At 34.4% G+C, this 15,182-nt stretch overlaps 2 protein-coding genes across 4 annotated transcripts; one reads left to right on the forward strand and one right to left on the reverse strand.

Moving 5' to 3' along the window:
- Nucleotides 1-90: 90 nt before the first annotated feature.
- LOC106658594 (endoplasmic reticulum metallopeptidase 1-like) lies at nt 91-5,409 on the forward strand. 3 transcript variants are annotated; one of them, XM_014380606.2, is made up of 15 exons: nt 91-180; nt 1,089-1,221; nt 1,289-1,835; nt 1,905-2,032; nt 2,104-2,235; nt 2,364-2,484; nt 2,544-2,849; nt 2,918-3,147; nt 3,238-3,418; nt 3,588-3,772; nt 3,867-4,022; nt 4,103-4,308; nt 4,373-4,485; nt 4,759-4,934; nt 5,007-5,409. In XM_014380606.2, exons 2-15 carry the CDS (start codon nt 1,219-1,221, stop codon nt 5,169-5,171), a joined length of 2,649 nt encoding a protein of 882 aa, XP_014236092.1. In that variant the 5' UTR covers nt 91-180; nt 1,089-1,218; the 3' UTR covers nt 5,172-5,409. The 3 variants fall into 3 exon arrangements, with proteins under 3 accessions (XP_014236092.1, XP_014236091.1, XP_014236089.1); XM_014380605.2 differs by lacking the exon at nt 91-180 and adding an exon at nt 545-645; XM_014380603.2 differs by lacking the exon at nt 91-180 and adding an exon at nt 660-783.
- Nucleotides 5,410-10,616: 5,207 nt separating this feature from the next.
- LOC106658578 lies at nt 10,617-14,016 on the reverse strand. Its single transcript, XM_023461529.1, has 9 exons — nt 13,971-14,016; nt 13,746-13,897; nt 13,263-13,584; nt 13,019-13,155; nt 12,784-12,955; nt 12,503-12,697; nt 12,210-12,406; nt 11,055-11,198; nt 10,617-10,964 (listed from the first exon to the last, which is right to left on the reverse strand). The coding sequence occupies exons 1-9, from the start codon at nt 14,014-14,016 to the stop codon at nt 10,617-10,619; spliced, it is 1,713 nt and encodes a 570-aa protein (XP_023317297.1).
- Between the last annotated feature and the right edge of the window lie 1,166 nt (nt 14,017-15,182).

The following is a 15,182-nucleotide window of genomic DNA, read 5'->3' on the forward strand; positions in this document are numbered from 1 at the left end:
CAGAGACGACCAACTTAGTAAAGTAAGTAAGCAACCGGCTTGCACTGCGCTTGAGTAGTTTGACTGACTGAAGTGAGAATTTCAGAACTGATAAAATTGAAATGTGACGATAAAAATAGGATCAATAAACACCAAAGACAACGCAATCAAGTATCATCCTGATTAATCCATATCAATTATGTAATTTATTAATAGGTTTACTAAATTATATTACATGCTATATTCTGTGCTACTTGAAAATCATGCAATGTACTCATTTTATTTGCATTAATTTAACGATCATATTAGAATATTTAAAAAGTTTTTTAGATTGAAGTATGTAAATCAATCATTCAACATCTATTTTATTTTTGCACTCTCGATAATATTCTGTCGACAATTTTCGTGCATTTTGCACACCACGAATGACGCGATTACGAACTTTTTCTCGTCGATTTTTTAATATTCATTATCGCAAGCAAAGCGGTTTTATGTGATGATCGCAATGTTCATGAATCATCAACTACTTAGGCGCGTTCATGAGAAGTAAATTCGCCAATTAATATCGGCAGGCGTAGACGCGTTTGAATATTCCGCGAATGTCTCGCGAATAAGATGCCTTGCAGAGGCGCATGGTTATGGGTTTGTTGTCTGCATAAATATATAGTAAGTATCTTGAAGGGCTAAGATTCTTGTGCCATAAAGACACGCGACTAGCAGCGTAATATTTTTCCGCGTTTGCCTGAATCTGGCATCAAAAAACACCGCCCAATTAACTATATAAACACGTTAATTGATACATAGGTATATTTCATGCGCTGGTATAATAATATTTATCATTCCATTGTGTCGAGGACTGGCTGTTATCGCATTGCACCTATGCATAATACAAGCCGTTGTGAATAGGCATTCACATGTCAACAACATTACTAATTTTCTTTGCATTAAAATTTTTTTTGTAAACCGCACATTTCGAGTGCATATTTAATCTACGCGCTAATTCATTTTCTACTTTTTTAATTTTTTAAAATCGGTCACAAGCAAGCATATACTGTTTTGGCATCATTTTGCATGATTCAACTTGAAAACGAAACTAATATTGTTTACAGACTTAAACATATTTGAAACCATCTACACAACATGTAAATTACATCAATGAATGGACTTTTTACTATTGCAAATAAACGAGGATTTCTGCAGCATTTTAAAGACTGATCATATTTTACAATACTACAAAAAATGGTAAATATTTTTTAATGCATTTACAATTCATTAAGATCTCTTATTTACACAACATTTCTTTTAATAGAATGATGGCATTAGATTTCGACATCATCTGGTCCAAAAATCATCAGAAGAGCCTTACTTCAGATCTCGAATTGTTATAAAGCCCAAAAATGAATCACAAAGTGGAAACCAACATTTATTATTTGCCCTGACATTTATTTTATCGGTATCTTTGACAGTTATTGTTTTGGAAAAAATTTTACCTGAGCCACAACTTATTGGCAGTGAACAACTTCATCCTGGAAGATTTATTGCTGAAAGAGCTAGAGCTCACGTTTATAATTTAACTTCTCTTGGACCTAGAGTAGCAGGAAGTTATGAAAATGAAGTTTTAGCTGTTCAATTTTTAACCAATTATATAAACAATATCATTAAACATGCTCATCCAAATCATAAAATTACAATGGACGTTACCCGCCATAGTGGTAGTTTTTCTTTAACTTTTCTCGATGGCATGACCCATATTTACAAAAATGTTCAAAATGTAGTTGTTAAAATTGGTCCATTTCGATCATCAAAGCATAGTCTTTTATTAAATTGTCATTTTGATAGTTTTGTTGAAAGCCCAGGTAATTAATTTATCTATAATAATAAGATTGTAATATGAAAATTTTTATAATTTTCTTATTTTATTTCAGGAGGATCAGATGATGCTGCAGGATGTGCAGTAATGTTGGAAGTTTTGAGAGTGGTTTCTAGAAGTAATATTAATTTAAATCATAATATTATATTTTTATTCAATGGAGCTGAAGAAAACATATTACAAGTAATATTACAAATTACATGTTTTTGTTTTATGAAAATTGTTCGAGTTGATATAATTTTAATATTTGATAGGCTTCACATGGATTTATTACTCAACACCCATGGGCAAAAGAAGTTGGAGCATTTATTAACTTAGAAGCATGCGGGGCAGGAGGACGTGAACTATTATTTCAAGCTGGTCCTGGTAATCCTTGGATACTTGAAGTATGTAATTTATCAAAATATAAAATTGTACTTATAAATATTTGCGTTTTATTTTGAAAGTATCAATATAGGATAATTAATTGTAATACAACTGATTACAAATGTTTGAAAATTGAATTGAATTTTAGGTATATTCAAAGTCTGTTCCCTATCCTTACGCTTCATCTCTAGCTCAAGAAATATTTCAAAGTGGAATTGTACCAGGGGAAACGGATTTTCGTATTTTCAGAGATTTTGGGAAAGTTTCAGGTACAATAAACTTCTCAAAAACTTACCTGCAACATATTAATAAATTATAACAATTTCAGGTTTAGATTTTGCTTGGTCAACAAATGGCTATGTCTATCATACTAAATTTGATTCAATTGATCAAATACCTTTGGGTTCGTTACAAAGAACTGGAGATAATATTTTAGCTCTGTCTTTAGGGATTGTATCTGGAAATTATTTAGCTGACGAAAGTTTACAGACGTCAGAAGGCTCAATTGTTTTTTTTGATTTTTTGGGAGCATTTGTTATTAGATGGCCTGAGTACATTGCTAAGTTTGTAAATTTGATTGGAGTAGCCATTGGATTGTATTCAATTTATTTGAATATGATAAGTGTTAAAAGAGGTAAAAGTTGATTGTTTATCATGATGTATTGAAAATAAATAATCTTATAAATTCAAACGATTTTTTAGACATTAAAAAGTCAGTATACATTAAACAACTGGTAGTTTGTGTTACTACGATCATCTGTTCGTGGATTATATCTATGATTTCTGTAACAATGATTGCTCTTTTATTTACAAAACTTGGAAAAGTAATGAGTTGGTATGCTAGACCAGCATGGCTATTTTTTTTGTATATTTGTCCTACAGTGGCAATTTCAATGATGTTCTTTCTCTTCATGAGTGCCCGTCAAAAAAAGGTTTGTTTTTGTGACTTTAACATTTTGTATCTAAAAAATAATTACTTCATAATTATTTAATTACTTCATAATTATTTTTTAAATTTATAGATTATCAACTCTTCATGGATATTGTATCAATTGTATTTTGATGCATATAGCTTATTTTGGATTTCAGTTTTATTTTTATGTATTTTATTAGGAATACGCTCCGGATTTATACCATTGCATTGGGTACTATTTTTGTCAATTGGAAACATTGTACGTCAACACTTTTTTAGTAAATGGAGAGGTGAATTTGCTCATTTTATTTTTATAAATAATTTTAAATAATGAATAATGTTTCTATAAATAATGTCTCCAATTATTCAGGATTTATTTTATACATAATTTATTTATTAGAATATTAGAATAATTTAGACACAACTATGTTTTTTTAAATGTGTGCTTCGTGTTTACAGATTGGAAGTGGCTCTGTTATCATATGTGTACTTTGAGTTTACCTTACATACAATCTTTCTATTTATCTATTGGTGCTCTTTACCTATTTATTCCTCTAATGGGTAGAGCAGGGGCTAGCATTAATTCTGAAGTAATAATTGCCAATATGCTATCAATTTTATTTTGCCTTCTTCTAAGTTTCACGGTAAATATATATTCTTAAACAAATTTCAATAATTTTATCATTTATGAAAATCGATATTCAATAATTTTTTTACAAATTCATTGTTTTTACTTAGATTCCAATCGTTGTATTGGTGAAAAATGCAGAGAGGGTTATTAGTATTTTGATTGGAATATTTTTAATTGCCACTGCAGCTTTAATATTAACACCGTTGGGTTTTCCTTATAGTGGCAATCCATCTTCTCCTGCTCCAGAGAGATTTATGATTGCAGTAAGTATTACTTGAATAGATTTTTATTCATTTATCAAATTGATATAATATTAATTTATCACTCTTGAAATGTGTTTTAGCATACTCAAAGGCAATATTATAATTTAGATGGAAGTTTACGTTATTCAGGAACCGGATATTGGATTGTGAATTTGGATATGAATAGTCCATACAGTGTACAAGCAATGGTGCCTGAAGTTGGAGCTGCAGAACCAACTGTTGAAGATTGCAAACAGGAATTATATTGTGGTTTGCCATATTTAGTGCCTGTCACTACCTTTTTATGGTAAACATATATATTTTTTACAATTTATTTTTTCTCTAACAATAATTAGTAATTATTTATGCAGGAAAACGAGTTGGATCCCAGCACCGGCTCCAATCATTCCTATACCAACTACTTTAGAATTGATTGGAAAATCAGTCAAAGGCGCTTCAATTAATTTTTCATTTAATATAACTGGTAATATAAAAAAACTGATTTATAAGAGAATATGCAAGTAAATGTAGACGGAAAATTTTCGAACGCGTTTTTCGTGATCAATTTGAAAAAAATTAAATAAAAAATACCACCTGAATGTCTGAATCAAAGATATCCACGAAGTTTTTTTTGAAAAAGTTTTTACTAGAAAACTTTGGAAATGTATCTATTTGAATGTTTTCGAAACTATAAAGCATTAATTAGTGCTTTCTTGAAAAATAAATGAAATAATAATAAAAATTTTTTTTCAATTAGGACCAGATCATATAGGAATTATGTTATCCCCGTATAATGGCTTACGACTCAAAAAATGGAGTATATTAGAAGAAAAACCGTTACAAGGACCGAAGTGGAATGACAGGGAAACATATTTTATTTATTACTCATGTATAAAAGATTGTGAACCTCTAAACTTTTCTCTTGAATTAGAAGTGAGTAATTTTTTTACAGCGATCAAATTTTTTTAATCAATTAAAGTTATCTAACTTATTTTTGAATTATAGACACCAATAGATTTTAAGGGCCCCAGTTTATCGATTGCTCTAGCAGGTCATTTCTTACACGGGGAAAATCAGCGCTCATCCAAATTCAAGAACTTCTTATCTCAATTTCCAACATGGACTGTTGTGACCCCCTGGACAGCCTCATATACTTCATGGCAGTTTTAAACTATTATTATTATATTATTCATGGCTCATAAAGCAATTTCGAAGAGACATACATTGATTCTATGACAACGTACGTAAAGGCTAAAAAGTATTACCTTTAAACTTTAAAATTTTAACAAGAAAAAGAGAAATGGTGTTATTCTTTAGAACGATTTAATCGATCTTAATAAAAGAAAATTAGGAAATACATCATACTTTTGAAAATCAATATTATATAAAATATTCAAACAAAAGTGGGTAGCCAAAGATATAATTTTATTCCATGAATTTGCTTACATTTAAATATTTCAAATTTAATCATTAAAATATATAACATTACCAAGTATGAAATGCAACATTTTAATATTTTCTATTGAAGTTTTTAAACTGTAGTAAAATTTTATTACGATTGACTTTTAAAACATATATTCATTATTGCATCAATTTTTTAGTATGTAAATAATGTCTAGATTCAAGTTAATTTTTTTATTACTTAAAATTGGTTTCGTTTCAAGCTTCGATTAAAAATTACAAAATAAATAGAAAAAAAGTAATTTTATTTTAATCTTAATAAAATAATAACTGTATTTGAATATTTATTAGATTGGTATTGTAAATGAATTAAAATGGAAAATATTAATACCGAACATGATATGATATTACTAACATGGATATGTACGGTTTAATTCAAATTCTGGTAGTGGCATTTTCACGAAGTATTTCAATAATTTAAGAATCAAATTTTTTTATTAATGCATAAGATTCAAAGTTGTATTACATTGAAAATGTGTGGAGTGTTCCGATTGTCAAGAAATCCTTCTATAACAATTGTTTTAAATTTCATAACAATGTTATTACAATGGAACACTGAAATTATTGTCTTTTACAGTTATTACAGTACGTATATATTGTTAAATGCACAATAAATTTAAATGAATAGAAACTTTGATAAAGTACACATTTACCAATGGCCTAGAAAATTTTTGAATTTTGGAGATATTTATATAGTAATAATAATATTAACGCTTTTCACGCGAGAAGCTTGTGATAAATAAATTAATGGTTACCTCTAACAAAATTATACTTTAGGCGTTAAATTTAGCGCACCAAATTAATGTGAATTACAACTGTTCATCGCGCAAAATGTAAGGACTGCAGTATGAATATTGTAAGCAGTAATAATACGCAATAGTGAACTCATGCTTTGAAATGATTTATAAAAGTGCTAATTGTACTTATGCAATTTCATTATTACCCTTGTATGCCTACATATTTACGTTATAATTTAAATATTGTCAGAATTCTAATGTTATACTTAAATAAACTATAGCTGCGTGAGGGGTTTAGAGTTTGTAGCATGGTATAGTAAATACCTGGGAAACCTTGTAATAACCTTTCAAAATTTTTTAAATATATAAGGAAAACATTATTTGATTTTTAATGGAGTGTTCATGTTATAATTATAATAAGTGTTTGTTTTGTTAATTCGGCTGACGGAATCCTTTCGTTCGATGCTTAATCAAATCATAATAATTTAAGTATTTGTTTAAACCATGACATTTTTGTTTTATGTAAACTACTTTATTTTATTGTTGTTGGTTAATTGAGATATTATTTATTTGAAAGGTATTTGTTCAGATAAAATTTTGGAGAAATATACATTTCTCGTTCTTTGCATTTAATAAAGATATGCATAGCTGCCTTTACGATAAAAATTGATTCAAAAGTGGCAGTGGGCACACATTTCTGTGGTTTTACTATAAGTTTTGGTGATGTGATTCTTCTCCTATATTTACCGTATAATAATGTATGATCGTATTTTTCAATAAAGTATGCATTTACAATTAAAAATCATGTATTTTGTATTTAATCTAATAAGTTAATAGTTAATACGAAAGTATAAAAAAAAGTTCATTATTTCCCAATTATTACTTTTTGCTTCGAAATAGTTGGACCTGTTGTTTTTGCACATTTTTTGAGCTTTAAGACGGTGTAAGGTAGTATCATTCAGGATTTATTTTTCTTTCGAAATCAGTCAATATTGACTTTCTCGGAGAGTTATCGGTTAAAATGAAGGAGTAAAATATCTACATTCATCGGAGTTTTTGGAACGCGTTGTAGTAGTCACGAGCAGAGCTTGATTTCGGTAACAAGTAGCTGCAAAGCAAAAAAAATTTAATACTATTTTGACTTTGTTAAAATTGATGAATGTTCAAGTTTTGTTAGTTTTAAATTAATTCTTTTTAAAGGTACAAAATAAACTCTCTCAAGCGTTTTTTTGAAAAACCTCGAATTGAATCTTTTGAAATCGCATTTTTAATGTAAAGAGCAATGTAATTTAAAGGACACACAAGGTATACTTGTAAAAGTTAATAAAAGCATAGTATGTAATAATATATTAATGTAAAAGTGCATGTGGTAAAAAATAATTTATCATCGTTGTTAAAATTATATTGAATTGATGTGGGCTGTAAGAGAAAACTTTGAATTCTAACAAAATCTGTTTATGTGCGTGGTGTCAATTTTTTATGAATACTTACATCATTTTCAATTTACAAAAAAGTAATTTTGATGAATAACTTTTAATCAAACGTTTTGGTATTGAAAGAATATTTAGCAATGAAAATTGTATTGATTCAATTTAACATTTTGTCACTGGATACTCCAAGAAAAAAACACTCATTGGTATCGGTGCAAGGCAACAATTAAGAATTAAATAATATAAATTTTAATCTACTCAATTTAATAATATAAATTTTAATCTACTCAATTTAATAATATTACTTTCATATCGTTAATAATTTTTCATGCAGTTAACAATTTAAAAACGTCAAATTTTGACTAAAAATTTCACAAATTTGAAGATTTAGAAAATAAAAAGAAAGCCTCAGATCGCGTGTAAACGCGAAATATTCTGCCATGGTTACCTGAAGTTTTATTGTAGTCTTTTTTTACGTCCTAAGTGTAGACACAATTTTTCTCGATAGTCCTATACCTAAAGTGACAAAAATCACACACGCTTGTATACCCAAAAACGGCTACCTCCGACAATATTTTCAAATATCGATCAGTATTCAGTTGAAAATTATTAGTTCCTTACTTTTTTTCATTTTTAGTGCTAGAAAAATGTAAATTTTAATGAGCACAATGAAGAAAATTTATTAATAATATACATTCTACCATCTGCCATTACTGGATCAAAGTACTCTTGTGCATTATCCAATGGAAAAACATCGTTTTATCGGTTATCTAATTCTATGTGATTCACGTATTAAGTACGGAGTATTATTTAAAATTCATGGTTAATTTCGTATTGCAGCGCATTACTCATTCAATAAGAGACTTGATCGGAGATGGTCAAAAAGAACGACGCAATAGGTAGTACATGTTATTTCCGCCACGAAAATAAGACGAATTTCCAGCGGCTTCCGTCATCGACGATCGTGACTTCCGTTGATCATTGCTGTACGTGCACTTTTATAGCCATATACGTGGACTCGAGTTCAGAAAAGTTTTCTTTGAAAAGATTAGTTATCCTTAAAAAAACACAACAACAAATACAATGCAAAGCTAATTCAAATTTACTAACTATTCAATGGCATACTATTTCGTAAAAAATGCTCGTTTGCTTGTTAATTAATATGCCTCGATTATGAAAGTCTCGAAAGTTCAATTTTAGTGCACTTCTGTTATTTTCAACTAACTTGGGATATAAATTAGCAAGTTCGGCCTGATTCTGTATGGAAGGCGCAAGGATACCATAGCTCGTTCAATTAACAAATCTCGATGCAGTTTTATTTTTGCAGCTGACTTTCGACGCCCCGAGGCTAATGTGGTTAACACGGGCTCAGTAATAAGAGGGCCGTTTTCTCGCTCTTGGGGGACAATTATCAAATGCGTAACGAGTCGAAAAATCCTCTCTCGCGAAACGCCTTCTCTCTCTCTCTGTCTCTGTTTCTCTCGAGGCGTAGAGTGAGGCGCGAGGACGCAGGGTGCATATCGCCGAGTCGCACCGATCGGCGCTTTTTTCGCTAAACGATGCAAATAAGTGCAAAGGCTTGCGCGCCTCGAGATCCATACGCGTTGTACGTACGCGTGTATAAATTAGTTATGCGTCTTTTTTATTTTTCAAGCGCGCCCCACCAGCTCGAGCAGTCGGAGGTAGCCGTATACGAACACCTCTATAGAAGCGAGGTTCCTTTTTTACCGCTGCGCCGGCTGCTTTGGCTGCGGTGTCTTCGCGGCTGCATGGCACCCACACCTTCAGTTCATCATCGTCTATCTGCGCGCTCGTGTCTCTTAGCTACACTCTTTGGGCATTGGAAGAGCCAACCCTGGCCGATCACGCTTTTATTGCTACATTTTTGGATAACCATAAGTTGTTGTTTAGAAAATGACTGAATCCATCGTAAGTTAAAACAGCAATTGGACACTAACTAGATAAGCATTTTTTTTATAGAACTATCACTAGTTCATCTTTTATCCTAAAAGATGATAGCATGAATCAAACATCCATTTTCGTCCTTTAATTTCTATGATATAATTTCTATGATGTTCATTAAGGAAAATAATTTACCGCTCATTTGTATTTATCTGAAATTTGTTTAATTTAAATTCAATTTAAGTTTATTTATAAAAAAATAATAAGTATACCGAAATAAAATCCTATTATTCATTAGTTTTCGGATTCGTTCGCGATAACAAACATCATTAAAGGAATAGAAAATTAATTTAGTGATGTATTAATATTCAATTATATGTGATCCAGATAAAATATATCTTATACTTATAATATACAGAAATCATGCCAATGAAATAATCCTTGAAAAATTTGATCTGCGATTGTTAGCTCGCGGGCTCGAGGCATATTTCCTTAACTTGGATCGATAATCACGTGCCGCATGGAGTTGTACGCACATATAATAATGCAATATCAGTGTCATGTTCGATAAGAAACGCGATACGTTCGTCGAGTCAGTGCCAAACATCGCCGTACAACTCGCACCGCATGCAACGAGGTACGCACAAACACTCGTCGGGCTCGAAGCTTGCGCTTGTAAATTGTTCGATGTGATTTTCAGCTGATTCAAGATGAATACATGGCTACGTTACTATTATGCTATTTGGACAAAAAATGAAAAAAAGGTCTATGTTTCGTTGAAAACTCTCGAGCTAGGTACGAGGAGTTTGCTAGGCAAGATGTCGGCATAGCTGATGAGATTTGAGTATTTGGCTGTGTCACATCGAGCCAACTGAACCCTCGAATCTCAACGAACCTATATGCACTTGTCGCAATCGCTTACGAGGTCATCAAATTACAACTCGCTCTTGGTAAAAAATAATGTCAAATTAAATCGATTAATAATAATTGTTTAAAATCAACATTAATCGTCGATATATGATTAAAACAAATTTTTAAGATTAAAAAGTACGAAATTCAAGGAGTGAGCCACTGCAGTCTGCAAATCATTTCTGATCGTAAGTCTCGCCTCGGTCGGTCTCGTGCCTGTGATGCAGACGATCACCGCTATTGCTGTTACTGCTGCTGCTACTGCTACTGCTGCTGCTGCTGCTACTCGTGCTTGCGATGCTCGAGCTGCCATAGTTGGACGAGGGGTTGATATTCCTATTACTCAACGGAGCGGCTTGGATTTGAGGCTGAGAAAAGACCGTAGCCACCGAATCGATCTTCGCGGGGGAGGGTAAAAATACGCTGCTGGAGGTCGGCGCACTTTGGACGAGGGTCTCGTAGTTGGTGAACGGAAGTTCTTGGCCGCTGAAGGGCACGTGCGCCAGGCGAAGTTCGGGTTGCAGCTGAACAAAAGATCGTCATACATTTGCATGAACAAATTTAGGAAAATTGATAATACTTTTTGCTCGAGTCCAGTTAACGTAAATTCTTACCTTTCCGAGGATCAAAAGGCCCTCGTGCTTGACTCTGGCCACGTAGTACTTTGGTCTGCCGCGCTGATAGCCACCGACTATCGAGCCTTCGGGAATATGGCCCAAAGATGCCGGTGCCCATTTCAATTTACAACCAGTCAGAACCTTGTAAAAATCGAATTTTTAAATCTCACTTCAACTCGCGCATCGATCGCAGTCTACAATATGTGCCCGGATCGAGGGTTTCGAGCTAAAATATTCGAATTCGTGCGCCGATATTTCAAGGGCGCGCACCTAAGCGAGCATGCAAAATATTCGCTTCGAGCTTGGCGATAAAAATGTGTGGCTGCACGCACTCTATACATACGTCATTTAATGCTTGGAAATACCTGCTGCTCGCATAAGACGCCGCATGGTTTATACAGCGAGGGCCGAGTCGGCCCAAGTCGTCGTCGTCGCCGGGCGCGCGTGTCTAGTTTTTAAATGTTCCGGATGCGGCGATGGGTACCGCGCCGAACCGCCGGCCAACACCTTCCTTTTTTCCACGCACAGACTCTCGGCATTTTGTCATTCGCTCGTATTGTATAAGGCGCATACCTCACGCTCGCACGTTCGTTTGTATATTTTTCTTTTTTTTTTTTTCATTCTCTCTCTCTCTCTCTTCTGCGCGTTCTCTTGTCCCCTCGCGTACACATAGTGGCGCGTTCCTCGCTCTCCGCGCGCAGTGACGTGCTTTGATTCGACCTACCTCTGCGTCTCTTTGTCTTGGCTCGACTCTTTCGAGCCTCGTTCGCCTATACCTATATACAACAACATCCATACCGCACAATCTTTTTCTCTATTATATAGGCGCGAGCCGGCGCTGCACCTCTGCGGGCTCGAGTTTGCGACCTGACCTGCATACAAACAATCGTTTAAACTGCCTCGTGCGACCAACGCGTTATACATATACGTATACAGGTAGAATAATGAGCCACCGTGGCGATGTGCGTGCCACAAACGCGTGTTTCGAGTGAGCGATCAGTTCGCGACGACCTGTTGGGATCAACACTCAACCATATAAAAAAAATTCGTAACAACTTCCAAAAATTGCTTCTTAAATTTTTCTTACATAGAATAGAATGAAACACGTTTGAACTCTTTTATCCGAGGAGTATCGCTAAAAAATAGATTTACCTCGAATCGTGATTTGCCGATCACTGAGAAATTATGAGATATGTAGCATCTTCCTTCGGAATTTTCGTCGACGATGTAGCTTCCGGGGATGGTGTCTCCTTCGTGATTGGCCCTGCAGACGTAGAGCTCGCCGCTGTCTAGACGACCACCGCGCACCGCGCCAGGAGGTAACTGACTACTCGCCCCCTTCCATCTCGCTGTCGATTTCGATAATACTTCTCATTGTCGAATTTCTGCTACTGGCAATCGACCGTCGATCGGCGGTACAATTTTATAGGAAAATTCAATCTCACCCGTGCAATCTTGCGAAGAGATGGTGTACTCGGGACCAAGGCCGTACTGCACGTCGGCGTAAAAAGACGAATCGGGATTCTCGTCGGTTTCTCGGTAAACCAAAAAGCTCAAGTACTGCGGCGAGATGATCAATGGGTCACGCCACTGCAACACGGGATTGACATTGGCGTCTTTGCCGAGCGTTATGACGCCATCTAAAAATTATAAAGTCACGATAAATATAAAGCCATGTTATAGAAGGTGTCTGATCGAGGTCGATCGACAGGCAAAAATCAAAAACCTCTCGAAAGTTTGATCCAGAATTTGAGTCTCTCGCGATCGTTGATGAATCCCGGTTGCTGGAACGCGGCGCTGTTATCGCCTAAATGTCTTCGTCGGACGTAGGCTCCGTTCGCTCGGATACCGATCAGGTAGAGTTCGCCGAGGGTCGACACCTCCGGACTCAAGAGAATCTGTAAGTGCAAGAAATGACATTATTCAACCGAGTTACGATTCGTTGCTTTTATCTCGCTCACCTGAAGTTCTCTCGACGTTCTAGCCGTAAAGTAAAGCGTGATTCCGTCTTCCGAGTGGCTCACGTACTCGGAAAGAGGAAAATACTGCCCAAATCCAGTGGATGTCACGACGCTTTGACGCCGGTCGATCGACACACCTGAAACAGTAGTAGCAGGTAAATTTAATCAACTGCTTGATATGATACTGTACAGAAAATAGCTCATAGCGTTTTTTTTGTAATTGTATATAGCAATCTTGGCGTACCATTGTCGTAGTGCTCGTTCTGGAAACCGTAACGCCAAGTGGCGGGCGCCGCAGATCGGAAGCTGAGGAACATCGGCGAGAGCGGCCGCGGATCGCGCCACTCGTGAAAGGGGCTGTCGCTCTCGCCAAGGCCCACTTGCACGGACGTCTTGTGCCGATCCGAGGAGACCTTTACCCAAAAGTTGCGAAACTCTCGACCGCTGAGTAAATTGACCGTGCGGACGCTCGCGCTTGGCTCTTCTTGGCACGGGCATCGGCCTCTTATGTAATTCATCGAGTTGTTCCGAGCACCGAGGACGAACTCGTACACCGGTTGGTCGGCCTGTTACAAAAAGATGTCGATCACGCACTTGGATTTTCAATAGATGTTACTCTTTGCGAGAAAAAAAAACGATGCAATACTTGAAATTTTAACGATACCGATTTAATTTCTACTTATTGGTATGATATACGAATATTAAATTGTAAAAATTGTTAACATACTTCATGGGTAGGAGCTAGTAACACGTGAGCATCTCTTGGGGCTCTGACTGAAAATCTGAGCAATCTATCTGGCGTCAAATTCTCTTCCAAAGGGAAAAACTGACTGTACGAGTATCCAAAAGTATAGAGAACTTTTACATCATTGGCAGTAGCTGAACGAACAAAAATTGAAGTTTAACGCTCGAAATAAATTGTTTTGGATAATTATTTGTCGACACCACTTACCGTGTAATACACACAAGCCTAGTATCAAATAAAAGAACACAATCATGGTGAATTTCAGTATTAAATTTAACTTAAAACTACTAAAACTTAATTAATATTTTGATGCCTGAACGAATATGAATATTAATTTTGATCCATTATGCATAAATTGATGCTTGAAATTATTCGTTATACTCCGCTTTAGCTTGGCTTTTGTCACAAACAACACAATTATTCACACAAAGACTACATGAAAGAAGAAGCGATTTGAGTTGTGCACTGCGCGCGCTTGAAACTAGTATAGAGAGCCTACGTCTTGGCGTTTCCCAAAGTCGAATGAAATGCATCACGAGGCACTGGACCAAGCCTGTAAAACCGGTCGATCGTCCAATATCTTTTTTTAATAAAAACATTCAGGGCCGATGTTGTTATTGCGAAGATGCAGCTACGATCAACATTCCCATATATCCGATTCCCTTTTCAATTTGGCTTCATACCGAAACAATTTGATTCACAGATTAAACTTTTAAAATATATAAATAAGCAGAAGAGTTGCTTAAAAAAATATTAACTTATACTTTAAAAATGTCTTAAAAGTTTTCATTGTTTTAACAAAATTAAAATTATTCTGCGTCTTCTGTCAAAATTTTATCAGCTCTATTTAGTACGTAATGTTTGTAGTGAGAAACTTTTTTATTACATTGAGATTAATTATTAACCATTTAAAATAGTTTTTAAAAAGTGTACGTCTTCATGAAAATTTAATTTGAAAACATGAATGGATTCAGGTTTAAAATAAAGATGAGAGACATTAAATTTAAATGTGCGGTTTTGAAGATAAATATTTGAGATACAAAAACAAGATGCAAAAAAATCAAAGTTGTAGTCTAAAATGAATTCCCATAATAGAACTAGCATTCTAAAGTTTGTTGCTTTCTTTCTCCTGTAAAGGAAGCTTGGCGATAAGCTCAAATCGAAAAGTTTTAGGATAATTTGTTTATATTTTCTAAAAAGTTGATTGAATTCCAGACAAAAGTGTGTGCATTATCTCGAAAGTGAGACTTTGAATTGTATCGAATTAAACTCCATTTATTGACGATTGCAATGAGAATGACGGGCAAAAAACGTACTTTGTAATTATGATGAAAAAATGTATAAAGTTGTTACTTTTAAGAAGAAAGCTACTAATTGTCAATGGATTGACAACAGTCTTTCAATGCATTACATTATACT

Source organism: Trichogramma pretiosum, unplaced genomic scaffold (genome assembly GCF_000599845.2).
Source record: "Trichogramma pretiosum strain Unisexual culture from Peru unplaced genomic scaffold, Tpre_2.0 scaffold2, whole genome shotgun sequence".
Taxonomy (NCBI): domain Eukaryota; kingdom Metazoa; phylum Arthropoda; class Insecta; order Hymenoptera; family Trichogrammatidae; genus Trichogramma; species Trichogramma pretiosum.